Source organism: Lacerta agilis, chromosome 2, assembly GCF_009819535.1.
Source record: "Lacerta agilis isolate rLacAgi1 chromosome 2, rLacAgi1.pri, whole genome shotgun sequence".
NCBI lineage: Eukaryota > Metazoa > Chordata > Lepidosauria > Squamata > Lacertidae > Lacerta > Lacerta agilis.
In genome coordinates, this window is record NC_046313.1 from 7,529,676 (window position 1) to 7,551,400 (window position 21,725).

The following is a 21,725-nucleotide window of genomic DNA, read 5'->3' on the forward strand; positions in this document are numbered from 1 at the left end:
TGGTTTGGGGTTTTTTATGTATTTTGTGTTCTCATTCTGTATTTTTCTAATGTAAAACACCCTGTGATGTTCCACTGAAAGGTAGTGTACTAATAATAATAATAATAATAATAATAATAATAATAATAATAAATAATATTCTCCCCAACTTCCTCTCCCAGTTGAATGGCTAGTGGTAGCTTCAGTGTAACTTGTTGAAACTGGAGAAATGTAGGCTTAGATCTCAACCCTCTCCCAACACTGGATTCCTTTCAATTTGGCCCCTTCCTCCATGGCTGCTTTTAAGTCTCTCTCTCTCTCTCTTTTAAGTACAACGATATCTGATCATGGATCTCCTAACTAACACCACATCTCTCTCACACACACACCCCTCATTTCAAGGAATGAGTGAAGGTCAGGGGACATTAAGGACAGCTTGACCGTTGGTGCTTCCTCTTTCTCCACTTTTACAAATTTTGCTGCAGATTGAACATAAGAACAGCAGAAGAGCTCTGATGGGTCAGACCAAAGGCTTATCTAGTCCAGCATCCTGTTCCCACAGTGGCTAACCAGAATCTCACAAGCAGGACTGGCCAAACCAAGGACTAGTTCACACTGAGGTTGCAAATCTGTCTCTGAACTGTACCATTTCAAACCACAAGTGTGGGCTGTCTTGAATTAATGTTCCTTTGTACTTAAAAAAGAGAAATAATCTCCACATCAAAAACTAGATGCCAGAGGTGAGGATTCTAGTGCTGTTTTCAGGCATGTCAGCCTCTGCTTGCAGTGTGAAATGGGACACAGCTTTACCAACTCTGTGAGGTCTCAACACTGATAGGAAGCGAGGGGGCCTTGTAAAAAGAAAGAAATCATTCCTATCTTTGCTGCGCAATGGGGCTGAATATGCTGCGGGGCTAATAAAACAGTTGGCTATGGCAACCGCTGCTTGTGTGTCTTTTTGTGTAAAGGTTCATTCAACTGTGGCTCAAATATAATCTCCATGTAGGCAAAAGATGTGTGCAGGCCACCGGTTGTATTTGACATAATGTTTGGTGGTTGTGGTTATTTTGGTCACGTGTACATGGATTTGGAAGTGACTCGCCAGATGAGCATATGCTTTACATGTAAGTATTATGACTGAAGTTTAGCCCCTGACGCTGCTGGGGTTTAGCTCGAGACACTGCATGGATGGGAAGAGCTTTAAAAGGATGTTAGGTAATACAGCCACAAGGGTCTGCTGTGTGAGACTTGGAGAATCATTGCCTGTTGTTGTATTCCTAAATAGCATTTTCATCCTGCCGTTCCAAGGACCTCAGGGAGGCATACGTGTTCCTCTTTTCTAAACCAAAAGTTTAGGTTCAAAATTCAGGGAACTTCAACTGACTCAGGGTGTTTCATGGCTGCGTAGTGACTTGAAGCCAAGTGTCAGTAATTCCATTTATTGAGCTAAATGGATCATTGTAAGACAGAACCTCTAAACTGCCCACAGTTTGGTTTGTGCATGTAACAGATGCTGAGAGGTGTCCAAAAACTTATGCTTTTGATGGGTAGGCAGTGCTGCAGTTTCCCTCAAGCCTATGTGCACAACCGTAGCTGTGGCACTGTGTGTGTGTCTATGTAGCCTTTTAATTGTCCTAAGCCTCATTTGGCACCTTTGTGGTGGTGTAGTAAAGGACTAAGTTATGTGAGGTGCCTACCTGTACTTTACTGCATGCCCAGCTCTTCCAGCAGCTATTCAGTCTACATTTCATTACAATACTCTTGCTTGTCTGAATATAACTCTTTTAATCAAGTGTTTGTGCCATGCAAACACATCACAGGGTGATGGAAGATAATTGTGCCCATCCCTGCCCAGGGCACTTGGGTGTTGTGATGCTGATGGCAGAGGAGACCTCAGTTCACGTCCCCAGAACCATGAAACTCACTAACCAACTTCACAGGATTGTTGAAAGGATAAAATGGGGGGGGGGGAGGTTTAGCATGTTAATTACCTTGAGCTCTTTGGAGGAAAGGCAGGATTTAAATGAAATAAATAAACACCCACTTCCAGTTTGGGGAGGTTCTTCCGGGGATAATACGTAAAGACGTCTGGATTCATTTATAAACTGACCGGTCCAGCTGTCTCCCTTTCCACTAGTAGCAGCAGAAACTCAAAAAGCAAGCTCTTGCATTCTTTAAAATATGTTCCAGTTACAGGTAGGTAGCCGTGTTGGTCTGCCATAGTCAAAACAAAATAAAAAATTAAAAAAAAATTCCCTTCCAGTAGCACTTCTGAGACCAAAGAAGTGTGCATGCACACGAAAACTCATACCAAGAGCAAACTTAGTTGGTCTCTAAGGTGCTACTGGAAGGAATTTTTTTATTTTTTATTTTGTTTAAAATATGTTGTTAGTGAGGCAAAGGGAGGAGTTGGGAGGGAAGAGTTCTGCTTTTTCGGGGTGGGAAATGGCTCTTCTCCTGCCTTGAGCTCTTGCACTTTAACTCTCTTTGGTGCTGAGATTAAGCCTGCTGCATAATGGGATGTTTATTCTCTGTTGGACAGGATCAGCGGCTACACACCCCTTTTATATTCTGCTCACTCCCGTGGGGCAAGATTGCTATCTAAAATCAACTCCTGTGTCATTAAGGCTAACTTCTAAAAGCTAGTTGTACAGAAAACTAAGACTCAGCGTAGTTATTCTCTGATCTATATGCCTTTGTAAAGGAGAAGGGGTCCTGTGAGCCTTGTGTTTGTATGCCTTTGGAAAAAATGCATATTCAAAACACTATTAAATGGAACAAGATTTCACTTCAGAAACATTTCGATCATTTACATGGGAGGAAATGAAAGTTGCAGCACATTTGCATACTGACATTCAAAACCTTTTAATCATTGATGGCAAACTAAGCTCCACCTTCTCCCTCCTGTAGCCTGGAAAGTGAATATATTACCCTCATTTAATTTTATGATATATTAACATGTTGTCTTCCAATCTGTGCTGGGAGCATTATCTCCTCCCCCCCCCCCCGTTTCCCATTGCCTCCAGAGATCAAGAAATAGCTTTTATCTCAACATTACTTTTTCACGTTTTGCTGCAAAGGTGAACTAACATTGTTGTGCCTGAAATAATCTGAACGAAACAGGTGCGTTTTCACAAAATTACCATTGCAAATGTGTCCCATTCCACTCTTTTAACCACTCTTGTAGAGTAGGCATCTGCTGAGAAGTGAGAAAAAATCTGTAATGACACTTGAGATTTTATGCCAGTGCTTTCTGCCTTGCTGAAAGACAGAAGCTGGGTAAATGACTACTTTGCTCCTCCCCTTTTACATTATTTTACAACAGAAATCATGGAATTCTGCTTTTTTATTAAACAATACTACGCAAGAATCACAACAGGGAGGAGCGACTTGTGGCTCTCTGGGTGTTGTTGGATTCCAACTCCCAAGAGCGCCAACCAATAGCCAGGGATCATGGGAGTTGTATTCCAACAACATCTGATTACCAACCCCTGTGTTACATAATTATTTTAAGCCAGTTTGTATTCTTCCTCTACCACCAGTTTCAGGGCGGTTAACAACCGCATAGTACAGCTGTACAGTGGACGCTCGGGTTGCGAATGCGATCCGTGCGGGAGGCGCGTTTGCAACCCGCGCTGCTCCATCTGTGCACATGCGTGACGCAATTCGGTGCTTCTGTGCATGCGCAAAGCGCGATTTAGCGCTTCTGCACAAGCGCTGAAACCCGCAAGTAACCTGTTCCGTTACTTCCGGATTTGGCGCGGTGCGCAACCCGAAATCACACAACCTGAAACGGCCGTAACCCAAGGTATGACTGTAATCCCCACTTCATTGGAACCTATTTTCATATAATGTGTTCCAGTTCGGATTCCTTATATGCTGAGCACCATTAATTCATAGGCCAATTCTGAAGTTTATATGGCCCAAACAGACACATCAACTCCACCGACCTTCTGAGAAAACGGCAATCTTTTGACAATCTCCACCCTAGCCGGCATTTGCGTTGAGATTGCCCTTTGCACCAGAATCCTCCACAAAGATGGAACTACATGGCTACCAAAGTTTCCCACTTTGTGCTTACCCATAATCACTTCGCTTTGAGGAGAACATGTGTATTCAGATTAATGGTGCTGCCATGAGTACCCTCCACATTGTCCCAGCATCTTGATGGCTCACTTAAAACAATGCTTTCTCAGCACCTATTCCCAAAAGCCTCTCTTCTGTGTGAAATACGCTGATGGCATCTTTGTCATACAGACTCATGGACAGTACGTATTTGCCACTTCAGTGGGTTGTTCCAGTGTTCATTATCCTCAGAGCAGGCCTATTGAAATGAATGGACCTAGAATAATAGAATTGTCTAACTTAGGTCCATTAATTTCCATGGTTTTGAGTAGAACTTAGTTAGCTGCAGCCCAGTAACTTGCCAGTCCACTATCAACGTTAGCCTACAATCTCTGCAAGAGGTCCACTTTTGCATACTACTGTAGAACTGCACAGTGGACACATTAGGACCATGTTTCATAGGAAGTGTTTGTTGCTAAATGTGCTTTCGTGCTTCCAGCTTCCACCCAGGACATACCATGAATCCATTGTCTACAGCTATGCCCTATGATACAACCACATCTGTTCAGGGTCATCAGACAGACTACTTAAGAATTCCATCAGACATTTGAGAAGAAGAAGAAGAGTTTGGATTTGATATCCCGCTTTATCACTACCCAAAAGAGTCTCAAAGCGGCTAACATTCTCCTTTCCCTTCCTCCCCCACAACAAACACTCTGTGAGGTGAGTGGGGCTGAGAGACTTCAAAGAAGTGTGACTAGCCCAAGATCACCCAGCAGCTGCATGTGGAGGAGCGGGGAATCAAACCCTGTTCCCCAGATTACGAGTTCACTGCTCTTAACCACTACACCACACTGGCACCCTACAATACAGTAAAGTAAAATAAAATAAAGCCTCAACAAGGCCAGAATGGTACCTAGAAACAATCTACAGGGCGGGCTTAGAAGAGAAAATGACAGGCCACCACTTGCTGTCACTTATTTCTCAGCTGAAACCATCAGGATTCTAGAGCCCGTCCTGGACAATGGCACTTCCCTGTCACAGGCCTTGGAAGTCACTATCTTTTAGTTGATTCCAGACAGTGCATCAGCAACAACCAGCTAGCAAAATTATGGGCACAGGAAACAGATCCTGTGACAGAGCCAGGTACCTAATCTGCCCCACCCCGTGTCCATTCTGGCATGCTTTTATAAGACTTGATAATGTGATCCAAAGTATCATGTGTTCATTCATCTTCTATTCCAATGTGATTTATGCTGTCAGTTAACAATGCCCTCCTGCATTCTGTTTAATGGTGTAAATTTTCCAGCATAAAATACCCTATGCGAATTAGGGGAAATTTTCAGTTTGCTTAGAGAAATTTGCTGATGACCTGGAGAGTGACTTAATTCTGCATGTTTTACTTGTATTTAGTAAGCAAAGTGAAAACTTTGAAAATGCCAAGCTTGCATCATATTTATTTGCCATTGGCATCCTAACATTCATTTTTCCTAACAAACTTACGAAACACAAAAAACCATGGAAAAATAAAGCACTGGAGAGTTTCCTGCCCCATATTATTAATAAGTCTGAGAGATCAGTCTCTGTTCTAGGCAAAATAATAGATGGGCACAAATCTGACAACAGAAAGTGACAATACCAATAAGCCAGTGAGGATGTTTCAGCCTCCCAGAACACAGGGATGTCAAAAGAAGAATATGAAACCAAACAGCTGAATCACAATTCAGCAGGAAGTTCAGTGCTATACTGTGTGGGTTAAATTAAGACAAAGGATGTTCATTAGCTCACCAAGGCAAGGGTACCTGTGCTGTCTATGGCTGTTTCTTGCGAATGGTTCTCTACCTCTCTATAGGTGTTAATATAATTTCAGCAATTCCTACCAATCTGCTAATGCAAGAAGCGAAAGTCGTGCCTCTTTAGAATATATTATGAAGCTCTTAACTGTCACCTTTCATATCATTGCCATTCAACCCCCACCTTATAAATGTCTCCTTTTTGGACCTGCCAACTAAGATTTCAGTTCACGCATCTGATGCAGTGAGCTTAAATCCATGAAAACCCACACCATAATAAATTTGTTAGTCTTTAAGCTGCCTCAAGACTCTCTGGTTGTTTTTGCTTTAAGAGGCAAATATGGCTCTCCCTCTGTCATTTTTCATTAATGGTGTGGTTTTCAACCAGTGTGCTGTGGCACCCTGGGGTGACTTGAATGATGGCCAGGGGTGCTGCAGGCAACACTGGCCTCTTTCCTTCCCTCCCTCCCTCTGATGCCCTCTCAGGTCTCTGCTTCCCAAAGGGTTGCACAGCTGTTTGATGTTTTAATGTATTGGGACTAACTTGAAATGATGATGGTAAGCAAAACCAAAAAAAAGTATTGTGTCACCTTAAAAATCGTCATGCCATGAGCTTTCGTGTGCCCCAGGCAGGTTTGCCAAATGCATGATGTACAGTTCTGAATCTGCAAACCTATATGCGCAAGACAGGAATGAACAGGAGAATTTCAGAAGGAAATGAAAAAAGCAACAGATAGTGCAGAAAAGAATCACAGTGTCGGTAGTAACACAAATATATTTTCATTGGTATGCTAATTAATGGATGTAGCAAGATTTATTTAAAAAATAACAAAAACACCTGATGGCTAATTTGTCGAGAAATATTGGCCACCCTTGGACAATTAAAACTCAGCTTAATAAGCCAAGATATAAATGAGCCTTGTGGCTGCTCACTAGCGGAAAGGGGCTGTGTGTGCAAATGAAGACAGGAAGTCTTCAGTTAACTGTATCTTCCTGTTTTGTCTAAACCAAGAAACTGTTTAATGGCTTTGGAACAAGACGGTATTAAGCCAACTTCAAACTGTGGCTTCATTAAATATAGTTTCCTAGTCTGGGACACTAGAGTTAACCGACTTGTTTGTTAGCTTACACACACCCAGAGTTTGGTTTCCACTGTAGAATCTGGAATGCTAAGAGCTTCAGCATGCATTGTTTTTTTAAAACATCTGTAGTCCTCATCTTTGTAGGAAGGAAAACTTGAGTGAACATGATATGTCTCTACTATAAGCTTGGAACCCACGGAGAGTCAGAAGACAGTGCTGGAACAGGCTCTTGGGAGGTACCACTGTATTGTCCTTCTTCTCCCCACCTCCCATCCCAAAAACATACACACATGCTGAATGCAACTGGGGCTCCCTGGTGATCTGGGAACCAGTGATTAGTCAATAGCAGCTCTGTTTTCATTTGACGATTGTATCACCACCACCAGAAAAAAATTAAATTCTGCAAAATGTATTTAAATGAAGGGAGGGTGTGTGCAATCTTTTAAAGCTCTAATGAAAGAATGTGTGGCAACAGAATCCAGCATATTTAGTCCCAGGTTCCAAGCTCCTTAAAATGGGGAGGGTTCCTGAGTCCCAAGCATTATTCTCCAGGGTTGTCTCTCTAGGTGTGCTCATCTCATTCAGAGTTCAGCTCAGACCTGAACTTGTTTACTCAGCAGCCATAACTCGCTGAGTTATTTGGGTTGCGTCTACCCTTCACGTGATAAAGAGATGGAAAAGTCATGCCTATAATGGAAAACAATGCCATTGAATAGATGTGGGATTTATTTTTAATTACAACTCAAGGCCGAGAAGGAATGAGCAAGCTTTCTTCCAGCACCATCATATATATGCAAGTAGGAATCTATCAGCTACTACCTTTTCTTGGCAAAACTTGCATTTTTATTTATTTATTTATTTATTTATTTTGCAAATTGGACTATTGCTCCTGTAGCTTATGCTCAGCTACAAGTCAAGCACCCTTCTGCCGGCAGCTTCCCTTCCTTCTATATATGTCGGGGAGGGGGGGGTTCAGAGCAAGGCTATTATTAGCCATTCTGCTTTGTTTTAGGAACAGCCGGATAGTCAGCCAAATAGCCAGATCTGATGACAGATTACATTATAGCTTTGGGCTGCAATTCCTTCCCCACTCGACTCCAGCAGCCTTTAACAAATGCCGAGGTATCTGCCCTTATGTTTTGTCAATGTGTTTTAAGAGAATCAGCCAACAAAGGCCTTTGTTAGCCGGCCCATCCTGGCACAGACTTTCCAGGAAAGAGGATGAGTCATCTTGAATGAGATTAGAAATGGAAAATATTGGGGCCAGTAGCCAGACAGGATGGAAAGACTGCAGTCGGAGAACTCGCCAGGTTTCCAATCTGTTTTGAGTGCTTTTATAGCCAGCCATAACATAGTTCTACCTTGAGCTTCCCCGCCCACCCCGCAAGCTGCGTTCTGGAGTCCAATCATGTTATTTTGCCAGGGTGTATAGTATAATTGAGGGACGCGGGTGGCGCTGTGAGTTAAACCACAGAGCCTAGGGCTTGCCGATCGAAGGTTGGTGGTTCGAATCCCGGCGACAGGGTGAGCTCCCGATGCTTGGTCCCTGCTCCTGCCAACCTAGCAGTTCGAAAGCACGCCAAAAAGTGCAAGTAGATAAATAGGTACTGCTCTGGTGGGAAGGTAAACGTCGTTTCTGTGCGCTGCTCTGGTTCACCAGAAGCGACTTAGTCATGCTGACCACATGACCCGGAAGCTGTACGTCGGCTCCCTCGGCCAGTAAAGCGAGATGAGCACCGCAACCCCAGAGTTGTCCGCGACTGGACCTAATGGTCAGGGGTCCCTTTACCCTTTACCTATAGTTTAATTGTGCGTTCTTTACTTCCCTCCAAGCCTACACACAAGTAGCTGCCAATGTTTGATAATTTGGAATTTGGGGCACTCGTAGATGGAGAGTTCCAGAAACGGACAAGTGCTCTTTTTTGTCTTAGTCTCTCTGATTAAAAGGTAAACCCAATAGTTAATCAGCTGAAACCAACCTAATTGACTAAAGTTTCCAGCTATAGTACAGATAATTTCCCAGAAACATCCACATAAGTATTCCTTTATCCAGCTGGCTCCATGTTTCTTCAAGTAGGAACCCAGAGACCTCTAATTTTGAGACTGCAATGCCCGGCCCATGGCAGCCGTAAATCCTGAAGTCTTACCTGCCATGTAAGAAAAGGCTAGGAAGGGCAAGGATCCGGGGGGGGGGAGGCAAGATGAGTCTCCTTGTTGCTTAAATCAAAGAGAGCATGCTCAGGGAACTTGTATTTATTATTATTATATCATTATTTATTTATTTATACCCCACCTTTTTCCCTAATGGGACTCAAAGTGTGTTACAGATAAAAACAAGAACCACTAAAATCATAGAAAAATCAATAGTTGGAATACAATTAAACGTGGATAGAATTAAAACTATATACATATATAAAATCTGTTGATGGTGCCTTATCACATGAACCAGCTTGACTTATTCCTGGCTAGTGATCTTTTAAAATAATTTTATTTTTGCATTTTTTACAACTTGTATATACTTCATACAATATTCAACATTATCTCTTATCCTCAGACTTCCCAGTTCATCTCTCTGTGGCATTCTGGGCAGTCTTGTTGGCTGCATATTCTATTATTCCAACCCATTTTCGTCTCAAATCGTCCTTTATTTAATATTATCTGCTGCTCATATGTTCATTCTTACTTGTAGGTTAAATGGACTATTATATCCTCTAAGATACTCTTCAAAGCACTTACATGTCAGTTTGCATTTCTTGGTACAGAAAGTATTGATCTACTGTGTAATTAATTCAAGAGGGTTCTGGAAGCTTCTCTGTGTGAAAGAAACAAGCAGAAGGTTCATGTTGTTTGGGTTATACCTTCAGAGAAGCTGAGTACAGCTGACTTAAACTGGTTCTCTTATCTCTTCAGGTCATGCTGACTATTAAAGTAAGGCCAGAAGTAGCCTGGGTTTCATTTTCTCTATCTCTTTTCCTTCTGGTGTGGTGTTTTGTACCTAGTATGCTTAGTGTTAAGGTTTAGACTTATTATAAGTTATTGTAAGTTTAAGTTAAGTCTGCTGCAACTGGATTTCTTATGGGCAGTGTCAATCCTAAATGTATTGTATTGGTTGAACCCCACCTGATACCAATGAGTTCAAGACTTCTTGCATACTTGAACCCCAATAATCAGTTGCTGTGGGGGACTCTGCTTCTACATGCTGTCAACTAAGAATGGCTTCAGGTGTTACGCAGAAAAGACAAGAAAGGAGGAGCAAGGGACATCCTTGCTGTGCATTCCTGTGTATTGTGCAAAGAGAAAACCTTTTCACTCCTTTGTGGGGTGCAGGGGACGTTTTCCCTGTACCTAGAGTTCTTATTTTCACACATCAGTGTCATACGTTGTCATACGTGTGGAGGCAAACCTTAAACATGTTGCTGAGTTCCCAAAAATAGACCAGAGGCAATAGTACTTCATTCACCAGAGCTTTACTTGTGCTGAAGGCAAATGTAGCATAATAGTTATCAAATCCAATACAATCAGGATTGGCTCAGTCCATAAAAAATCCAGTTGCAGCATTTATAAACTTAACTCATAATAAGACTAAACCTTAGCACTAAGAAACACCAGACCAGAAGGAAGAGAGAGAAAGAGAAAAGTAAGACCCAGATTCCTTTTGGCGTATTTTTATAGTCAGCATGACTCTGCAAAATAGAAATGAGAGAACTAGTTCAAAGCAGCTTCCCAGAAGGTATAACCCAAACAATCATTAACACTGCTGCCTCTGCTTCTATCACCCAGAGATGCTTCTAGTAGTTTCTAGAATTAATCAGAATAGGAAAGATCTTTACACAGGAGATCAATACTTTCTGCACTAAAAAATGCAAACACAACCAGAACTTCAGAAGCACAAGCTTATTTGCACTTCCAGCTTTTATCATCCGCTGCCCCCAACTCCCAGCTAGGTACACGATTTGCAGTACAGTAATGTGACCCATCAACTGGAGAGTGTGTTTGAGGTTGCCTGAAAGAGGGAACTGCTGTTTGATTCATGTGTAGTCATCCCACTGCCAACTCTGCTAGACGGGCGTTGTGGGTTTTTGCATTGCTTCCATGAACAAAAGGAGAGGGGGGGGCAATGATAGGGAGCTGTGCTTTTCTCAAACCACTTTCATCTGCCTCCTGTCTTAAGAAACATCCCTGCGCAGCGACAGATGCAGGCCTACAGTCTGCTTACAGAAGTTGGCCAGTTCTCTTGGGATTTAAACGAGAGATCTGGGGCGCTGGTTAAATCCTGACAGTTTTCTGATGGTAAGTGAGGGCAGGCTCTGTGCTTCTTACCTGTGGTGTGTTCAGGATAAGATTCCCTCTGGAATAGTATCTGGGACAGTTATATTTCTGACTCATCGGCATTTGTAATTAAACATGGTAATTATATTCACTGTGGGGCTCGGGGTGTTGCAAATCATCCTCTTCCCTTCCCCCCCCCCCATTTTTGCGCATTTCATTCCTTTGTCACCATCTGCTGCGAAATAGCTGTTTCTCTTTCGGTGTGCACTTTGCATTGCCATCTGGGCAAAATTATTTGTCCCATTAATTGCGAAAATGTGTGAAGAAGCAAAACAAAAATGCTACTACAAGCCAGTGGAATGTATGCTAAATGAGATCCAGCCCACTCGCGAGAACATGCACAGAGCTTGACATTATGAAATGCCTATTTTAATAGCCTCTCTTGCTAATTGGTCTTTGCACAGCATCGAAAAATAGCTCTCCACTTGACTCTGTCCCACGGGGAGGGCCTGAAAAGATCTGAGTCTTTTTTTTACAAGATTATAAATATCTTCGCATGAACGCTGCCATACTGTGGCTATCTTCAGGCTCCCACAATCTCTTTCGTGATCAGGAATCTGAGGTTGTAAAAGTGGCTCTCCGAAGGGCTTTGTTACCAAAGCTCCGTGAAGAGAGAAACTTCCCCAAGGGGGAACAGGTGTATCCTTTTATATCCGCACACCCTCCCCCAGGCATATATACATCATTAGACCACTTAAGTCCTTAGCCATTCCATCTCCCAAGGGAAACCTGGGAGCTGTAGTTCTGTGCAGGGCTACAGATTGCTTCTCAAATTATCAGCACCAAACTACAGTTCCCAGTGTTCCATCTTGGCCATTTGAAGGCATAGAGCAGTTAGCGGTTAGTAAGTACAGAGGTCTGTGCTAGAGTTGGCAGAGGCAGCAAGCAGCAGAGAAAAGGAACAAAATAGAAAATTCTTTCCAGTAGCACCTTAGAGACCAACTGAGTTTGTTCTTGGTATGAGCTTTCGTGTGCATGCACACGAAAGCTCATACCAAGAACAAACTCAGTTGGTCTCTAAGGTGCTACTGGAAAGAATTTTCTATTTTGTTTCGACTATGGCAGACCAACACGGCTACCCACCTGTAAGAGAAAAGGAAGACCTGGCAGTCAGACAAGGCCTGCAGGACTTGGACAGCTCCCAGGCACAACTTGCTCCAACCACCTTGTAGCACAAAAATGAACCTTATGTCGTGGTGAAGCCCTACCTCCTCAGTGGGTTTCTTTTAAAATACAGCCTTGTGAAACCTGGTCCTCTGCAGATGTTCTAGACAAGTCCCTTCATCCCCAGCCAGCATGGCCAGTGGCCAGGGATGGCAAGTTGTAGTTTCAAACATCTGGAGGGCACAAGGTTGGGAAAGGCTGCTTTAGGAGATTGCAGTCTGGCTTGGACTCTAGCACTCTTCTGACACCATGTTCTCTTTGTGGACTGGTTATCCCCCCCAGTTTGATCCCCCACAACAACCCTGCGAGGTAGGTTAGGGTGAGAGGCAGTGACTGGCCCTAGGGCACCCAGCGAGCTTCACGGCTGATTGGGGATTTGAAACCTTGTCTCCCAATTCCTAGTCTATAACGGCTACACTGCACTGTGTGCTTTGCAATAACATGCACATGCGGGCATAAATACATAATGGAAGAGTTACAGTATGCAAACGATTCTCTAATTAATTAAAACAAAATAAGGCCTGTCCTGAGCTAACTATGATTGAATCTTTGTTTCGTAAAGCAGAGGTGGGACTTGAGAGAACGCATACTGAGCTTTCCTATTGCCACTTTTGTAACTCAATATACTGCCATTATTTTACTTTATTGTTTGCTTTAATAGGGTGGGAAGGGTGGTGTGTATGGGTACTTAGTTTGTGGGTTGTTGTTTTTTTAAAACCTCTTTAAATAAACATTGAGTAAAAAAAAAAAACCAAGGCAGGAAGGAGGAGCCTGTGTTGCTACACTACATCTCCCATAATCCCAGGCCTTTGGGCATGCTGGCTGGAGCTGATGGGAGTTGGAGTCCACAATTTCTGCAGAGCCTGCAGGCTCCCTGCCCTATTATAAAGTATAGTGATTATGGGATAAGTATTTTGCTATATGCTAATAGACTACTCCCTTCAGTCCAAAGGGAGAGAGCAGTGAAGTCTTTCAGGAAATGCAATTAAAGCACATTTTCCTGCTTTCCCATTCCAACTTGGTTGGATATACAGTTTATGCAAACACACACACACACACACACACACACACTTAAAGAGCATATTGTTAACAGCTTGCCTCAAGTGGTTGAAGGCTGAACCTTGAGGGGCACTGAAGTTTTATAGATGTATGTTAAGTTGCATGTTTGGCTTGTGGTTCCTAGCAGATGAGGTGGGAGATGGGTTTCTGCATTAGACCACTTCCAACTGTAGCTGCGTTGCTTGCATGGCAGAGTGCATCTCCATAATTTCCTTGCACATAGAAAAGCAAGCATGCCTGGGAAACAACTAGATTAGAGGAACCTTGTCTCTGGCATCTCATTTAAGATGCATTGTTATGTTGTTTGTGCCCCGCGGTCTGAAATGTAACAGCCCAGATAATGTTTCATTTATCTCCTCACTTGCTATGTGTGAGAATGAGGTTTAGGAAGAAAGAATTTGAGCTATGTGCACAACAGGAAATTGTATCCTAAGGATCATACTGAGAGCACCATAGTTGACAAAAGCTATCTGACCTTGAGATGCCAGAGAAGGAGTGGACAATGTGAGCAGAGAACAGAGCAGCCATGTGGAGAACGATAACAAATGACTTTGGAAAAACTTGGAGAAAAGGCTCTCAAACCCATTCCAGCTTGGAAGACAGGAAAAACTCAGACCTAGGTAAAACCAGGCAGAGGTTCTGCTTGCAACCAAGCGGTATATAAATTTTGTTAAATAAAAAATAATAAAATAATTGTTGCGACTCCCACTCAAGAACAACAGCAAGAGGTGTGCTTCCTTGGGAGTTAAGAAGCTATTCTTTATTCTGACAGTATAAACTCAGCAACAGGAGAAGAGCAGAAATTAATCAAGATGGCCCTGGGTACCCATGGTCAGGCAAACCAACTCAGGAGAGAAGCTTCATGGCCTGCTAAAGGTAGTTCAGGATTCCAGGATCAGAAGTTGCAGTCTGTGACTGTACAGGAGCATGAAGTTGCTCCAACAATTGGTCCTGCCTACCACAGAGGTGGAGAAAGTCCAGCTATTTGCAAGTCTGCCTTTCCTGCCAAGAGCTCCTGGCCTGAAGCCGAGAAGCGTTCCTTCCTGGGAATGCTCCTGCCTCTTGAGGTGCCTCAGAGGCAACACCTGAATTTCCTCTTCCCGACTGCTGAGTCTCCCTCCATCTGGCATTGAAGGGGGCCTCCCTGGCATTGCATTGGCCTGCCTCCTACCCCGGAGCCAAGAAGGAGAGGGCCCATGAGTCTTCCAGAAGGAGAATCTGAACGGAAAGACCTGGCTCCGAGCGGGAGGACTCTGATCCACAACCTCTCTCCTCCCACTCATTGCCCTCAGCAGAGTCCTTGGGGATAGCCATGGCAGAAGGGTCTTTAGGCTTTTCTGCCTTTTTTCAGGTGCACACAATTTCTGGCCAGTTCAGTGGTTGTAATTTGTGGGCTCCTGCGTGTGTCTGCATAAATAAAGAGCTCCTTCCTGCATGCATCAAGTAGATTTGAATGTCACCCAGGAAAGCCAAGTGTGTCACAGAGACACTCCTTATAAAAAATGCATAAGACTCTTATAAAGGCAATTACCTTTCCGCAAGGCGGTGAAGGGACAATACGTGATCCAACAAAGTAATGAAAAACGTGTAAGAGTGGAACACTGTTTTGTCCTGTCAACAAGTGAGGCTACCACTGCCACATACACACACACACACACATCCAGTAATTGAGCACGACAAGGGAAAAATAATCCAAAATAGGAAATTTAAAACGAAATGTGGATGATAGCAGAAAGAATTGTGACTTTCTGGACCCCCAGATGTTAAGGCTTCTTTAAAGGTCTGACACAGGGACGTGGGTGGCACTGTGGCCTAAACCACTGAGCCTCTTGGGCTTGCCGATCAGAAGGTCGGCGGTTCGAATCCCTGCGACGGGGTGAGCGCCCATTGCTTGGTCCCAGCTCCCGCCAACCTAGCAGTTTGAAAGCACGCCAAAAGTGCAAGTAGATAAATAGGTACTGCTCTGACGGGAAGGTAAATGGCGTTTCCGTGTGCTGCTCTGGTCTCGGTGTTCTGTTGTGCCAGAAGCGGCTTAGTCATGCTGGCCACATGACCCGGAAAGCTGTCTGTGGACAAACTCCGGCTCCCTCGGCCAGTAAAGCGAGATGAGCGCCGCAACCCCAGAGTCAGGTAGGTAGCCATGTTGGTCTGCCGTAGTCAAAACAAAATAAAAGATAAAAAAATTCCTTCCAGTAGCACCTTAGAGACCAACTAAGTTTGTTCTTGGTATGAGCTTTCGTGTGCATGGTATCTGAAGAAGTGTGCATGCACACGAAATCTCATACTAAGAACAAACTTAGTTGGTCTCTAAGGTGCTACTGGAAGGAATTTTTTTATCTTTTATTTTGTTTTAACCCCAGAGTCGTTTGTGACTGGACTTAACTGTCAGGGGTCCTTTACCTTTAAAGGTCTGACAACCCTGATTCTTCTTCTTCTTCTTCTGTAGATCTGTTCACATGATCAGCTTTGCCTGCTTTGGCCCCTATGGTCACAGGATCACCTTCCCTTTCCTGACGAAACCCATCATCTGTTTGACAAACACAGCTTGGGAACATGTTAGTGGGCATCTCAAAGGGGTTTTCCTGCCAAGATGGGAGCAAAAACCCATTGAGTTGCCCTCCAGGGACTCAAACAGAAATAGCAGGGTTGGGTAGAGTCAAAGGAAGAACTGGTGAAAGTGAGATTTGAGTGGATTAAGAAAGGCTTCTGTAGTGCCTTGAAGAAAATAGGCTAAACTAGATACTGCTGTGCAAAGGGATGTAGCTCATCTGTTTTGGCATTCACAAGGTCCCAGGTTCAATCCCAGTAGGCCTGGGAGAGGCCTCTGACCCTGGTGAGATGTTGCCCATCAGGTGAACTAATGGCCTGAATCATTAAAAGGCGGCTTGCTGTATGGCTCCCAGGCTTGGACCAATGAACGCTCCCATGACCTTTGTGTCTTCCTCTTGCAGTATGTGACCTGCCGGAGGCTGCCACCACCTTTTCCAGCGTTCAGTCATGGACACCGACACCGTGCCCCCGCATGAAGCCTCGTTGACAGTTAACGAGCAGGTATGTGCCTCTTGCAGATCCCTTTGTCGCAGGGGTGCTGGAGTGGCGGGGGGAGAGGAGCTGCTGCTGGCCCCGTGGAGCCTTACACAAGGTTATTGTCTCTTTTCAGGTGATTGTGATGTCGGGTCATGAGACCATTCGGGTGCTGGAGGTGGGGGTGGATGCTCCAATACCTGTGGAGAATGAAGGAAAAACTCTGAAAACTGCAGCAGCAACCAGAGAAGAGGCTCCTGTGAGCTGCCCTCCGGAGCCCAGTGAAATGGGAAGGGAAGGGGTAGAGCAAAACCCAGCAAAGGCATCGGGAGAGTCAGGTGGTAAGAGGCACTTTGTTCATTCATTCTTTCCGTCCGCCCTGTTGCCCAAGAGGCTGTGCCATAAAATAAATTGTAAGTTAAATGGGTCAACAAGGGGCAACCTACAGGCCTCTTAGCCTTCTTTTTGTGGTATATTCTGCATTAGGAAAAAGTCCAACTTGCTAAAAAGTTAAGGACCCTACAATCTTCATCAGAGGCCCTTCTCTGTGTGCCTCAATTGAGGGCCCAAGAGAATCGGTCTTCTTGGTGGTGGCTCCCCATCTGTGGAATGTTTTCCCCAGGGAAACACATCTGGCATCATCATTGACAGTTTTTTGAGGCAGAATAACACATTTTTTAATTTGTCAAGGCCTTTGGTACTTGGTATCTGCTTCATCTTTTAGTGAGGACTTGTCTTTATTATGTTGCTGGATGAGCATTTAAGGGATTTTGTATTGTACTCTTTTAAATGATCTGCTTTTTCATCCTGCCAGTTTGTATTATATCATGTTAAGTCACTTGGAGACTTTTTAATATAAAATGACTATCAAATGTAAGTAATAATAATAATAATAATAAGCAATGCTTTCCTAGCTGGTGGGGAAACATGGAGCATGTGAAATCATGAGGGACATTCTGCCACCAAGGAGCACTTGAGGGGAGTGGAAACCCAGCTATTAAGTCCCAGCTTCCAGAGGCCGGTCCACTGTCCCTCAGACCTTGTGGGGGGCCGGACTATATTTTGGAGGGGGAAAAGAATGAATTCCTATGCCCCACAAATAACCCAGAGATGCATTTAAGCACACATTCTACTCATGTAAAAACACGCTGATTCCCGGACTGTCCGCGGGCCTTAGATTGCCTAACCATGGGTTAGGTCAAAGGATGAGCAGTTTCTCCAGCCAAAATCACTTGCCATTGAGCTTGCACACTGCCTATTGCCGGTTGGTCCATCCCTAGGCCTTGGCCCACCATGCTGTGGGAACTTCAGAGTGGAGGGTTCAGGCAGCAGAGATGGATAGAAGCAAGTGGTTGCAAAGTCTGTGGGCTGGGCATATGCAGAAGGCAACGGGGTAATAGGGATAGTCTGGAAGACATGGAGGACCAAGTGCTTTCTCTAGGCAGTGAGTTGTTCAGACTGGAGAACAGCAGTGGACCCCTGCAGGTTATCTAGGCAAAAGTGGAAGGTCATTTGTTTCCTCCCGAGTTTCTTGCTAGAACAATTCTGCCCAGATTATTCACCCAAGAGGCCTAAGGTGCCTGCTGTTCCTTTGTTGGGGGCCTGATTTAAATGGGTGGACCTATCCACACGCTGTTCCCTGCAACTGGGCTTCCTGGTTAAAAGGGGCCCTCACCTGGTATGTTGCCAGTGTTAGCATGGTTCTTCTGATGGGTACCACAATCATACAGTTAACACAGGTTTGCCTCAGATAACTATCCTTAAGAAAAACGAGTATATTTGCAAATTCTGTAATCATTTGTCCTTTGTGTGTAAAGCAGGTGCCCGCAAATTAAAAGAAGAAGTACAGAACATTTTAAATAGGATCCTTTACTACGATGCCCAAAAAAATATGGTCCTCCAAACATTTTTAATCAACTTATGGTTTACTTTTTTAATTGACTGCCCCATTGATACCTCACTAGTTTTTGTGGCTTCTGCTCAAGCCCCCGCCCCCAATTTGTCTATTTAAAAAAAATTAAATGTGTTTTTTTTCCTTTTAGCTGATGAGACCTGCAGGTCCCACACTGTAGTTCTCCCACCTCCAGATTGGGTCCTTTAAAAAAAAAACGACAACACCCATTTTTACACTTTGATGATGCCCACGTTTACATTTTGGCCACGTGCACTTTAAAGGACAATTGGAATTGGAGGCATGTGGGCCACACACACACCCCTTTCTCTGCCTGCCATATAGGATAATTCCCTGAATGGCCCTTCATTCCCTGAATGGCCCTTCCTTCTGTAAATGGCGGTTTCGTGCTATGCTCACGAGTGCTACCTCCAACTCCACTTGGCCCAGCGTTCCATGGGTAACACCCGAACGGGTAAACAAAATGAGCTGTTTCCTCTTTTCTCCAGGTGAAGTAAAGGCATTACCTGAAATAACCCCCGCACCTATCCCAGGAATCGTCCCCTTCAGCCAAGTGACAAGCCAGCAAACACAAACTCTAACGCCCGTCACACTGCAAGCTGCACCGCAGGTAACTTACCTTACAGTTCTTTTGTCGGGCACGTGGGAGGAGGAAGCCTTTTGGCCACTGAACAGAGGAAATGGTGCATTTCAATTTCTGCAGTAGCGTGGGAGTTTCCACCTGTGCCTTGGAAGAGCCAGAGGTGGACACATCCTACTTATGTAGAAGCAGAGTTGCCAGAATTCCCTTATTTTGAGAGGCTTGGGGGGTTCCAGAATACAATCCCAAAACTGTCTGTAAAGTTGGCATTTGGTGTGCATAGAGCACTCTGGGGCCCAGGTGTTCTGGGATCAAGAATGCCACATTCTGTTCTATGGGGCTTTGATGGGTTCCTGTTTTCAAAGTGTCCCATCTGGCCAGAATTTGTAGAAATCAAATGCACTCTTCCAGTGTTTACTGGCGGGGGTTCTGTTTCTTAGCTTGTGCAAAGGGCTGTGGGGCATATGCAATGCAACTATGCCAGGATATAAAGCGGCATTGAATATTCTGGGCCATGGGTCTGTTCAGGGCCTTACACAGTAAAGAAATTATCACTGTTAAAGGGAACCTCCTCCTTGTCCTGGAAAACCTGGGTTCCAAAGCACATGGGCATTTTGTTCACTGCAAGCTTATATGGAGCAACAGTTTTTTTTGTGAATAAATTGTTCTCGCCCCCAGCCCCCCACCATAATCAAAAGAGCTAACCATCTCCAAGCCTGAGAAAACTAAAGGCGATGCTAAGGGCCTTTCCACACAATCATCTTTTTTTGCTGAATATAAATGAGCATTTGTTACCGAATTTGATGCACGCAGCCCTCCTTCAAGGTTGCATTTTTGTTGTGGGCATATCACATTTTCCCAGCATTTAATCTGCAATATTACCGGGGGGTGGGGGTGGGGGTGGGGGAATGGGGTTGTGCAAGAGTCAGCTGTTAGGCATTCTGTGCCATTATTAGTGACGCAATTTCCTCTAGCACACCAGCACCACCGCTCTGGCACACATCATTTTGTCTATTTATTTTAGAAAAATCTTAATTCCTCCTGGTAGTTGTCCACTCCTTCATTATTCAATGCAAAACATGCCCTCAAGCCTACAAGCCTCTTTTCCCTGGGCCATTTTTTGAAATTTAAATTGTTGGCTTTAAATATCTATATTGCAACAATATACAACAAGTTTATTAAATTTGTGAGGTCCATGCCTTTACACAAAATACCATAAAACATTATTTAAAAAATAACAATAAAATTGTAAAAATAAGTTAAAATTCATGCCATGCTGTCCCAGCAATGGAGACTACCCAAAAACCCCCACCATTCAGGAAAGAAGATACAGCAACAGGTTAGGAGAGCAATGGGAGGGACCTCTCCATTTCATTCAGGAACCATACCCTAGTTTTCATAGCCTTCACCACAAAGACCGCTACCCCATGGGAAATCCGTGGATCAGCGTCCGCCAGCAAAAACTTTACTTGGTCCTCAGAGTTGACTATTGATGTGGGAATAGTTTGTAATATACAAACTATATTGTTATTATATTTCAAAACAGGTCCCTATGGGTCTTGGGTCCTTATGCACCTCACAGTTTGCAAACAAGAGTTTGTAGCAAACCAGAATTTATTCATTTGTTTTTTTAAAAATAAAATACTATAATACTAAAGTTTTAAACATTCTTTTTTCCGGTGAGGGTACATTTCCTTTCCCCCGCTTATCATGGCCTCTTGGAAGAAAAGGAAAAAATATCCTTGAAAGAGAATTGAAAAATTCAAAATACCTTGGGCCATTTATAAAGGGATAAAACTGGTCTTCTGCGGTTTTTAATCTTTTCCTGTGTTTTTCTCCTCCATCGCACACACATGCAGCAAGACCAGGCAATGTGATTCTTCCATCTACTATATTGGAATGAGATATCATACTTATTTGCATTGGGACTTGGGGAGCTATCACCTACTTCATAAAATGCAATTGAATCGTGCCTCATCTGATTGTGTGGAAAGGCCTTTAGTGCTGATGTCAGCACGAGAGACTCAATGCTCAATCACCTTCTTCCCTGCTCTGGGCATTTGCCACTTGGAGCAAGTGTTCCCAACCGTTGCACATTTTCTGGATGCTGCAATGCCCACAGAGAGGCAAAAGCCTGAGGCAGAGGTACCTGAGATTGAGATGCTTTTCTAGGCAGGAGGCTTTGTATTAAGGTGTGCTTACACCGCCCATTTCTTTTCTAAGATGAGTACAGAGGAGCGCTCCTTCCTTGCTCCTCTTCTCTTCTGAACCCCCTGCAGTGCCGTTTGCAGTTGCAAAAAGAAGCAGGTTTTATTTATTTTTGCTTGTCAAGCAAGCTGTAGAGCAGAAAGCTGGAGTCCTTAATGCAATTACAGGTGAAACTCAAAAAATTAGACTATCGTGGAAAAGTCCATTTATGTAAGCAATTGTTTTCATTAGCTACTGGAGTTTAATATATGAGATTGACTCGTGACATGCAAAGCGAAATATGTCAAGCCTTTGTTTGTTATAATTGTGATGATTATGGCATGCAGCTGATGAAAACCCCAAAGTTGAAATTGTTAATTTGGGGTTCTCATCAGCTGTACGCCATAACCATCACAATTAAAGCAAATAAAGGCTTGACATATCTCGCTTTGCATGTCATGAGCCTGTCTCACATATTAAGTTTCACCTTTTAAGTTGAAAGCACGTCAAAGTGTGCAAGTAGATAAATAGGGACCGCTCCGGCGGGAAGG

At 43.8% G+C, this 21,725-nt stretch overlaps 1 protein-coding gene across 1 annotated transcript in view; it reads left to right on the top strand.

Moving 5' to 3' along the window:
- The window catches only part of POU6F1 (POU class 6 homeobox 1), a 36,369-nt gene that overhangs the window by 2,255 nt on the left and 12,389 nt on the right, over positions 1-21,725 (top strand). Inside the window, exons 2-4 of the mRNA XM_033138448.1 lie at positions 16,423-16,522; positions 16,632-16,836; positions 18,896-19,017. Coding sequence (XP_032994339.1) covers positions 16,469-16,522; positions 16,632-16,836; positions 18,896-19,017 — 381 coding nt within the window. The 5' untranslated portion in view covers positions 16,423-16,468. The remainder of the gene's footprint in view (positions 1-16,422; positions 16,523-16,631; positions 16,837-18,895; positions 19,018-21,725) is intronic.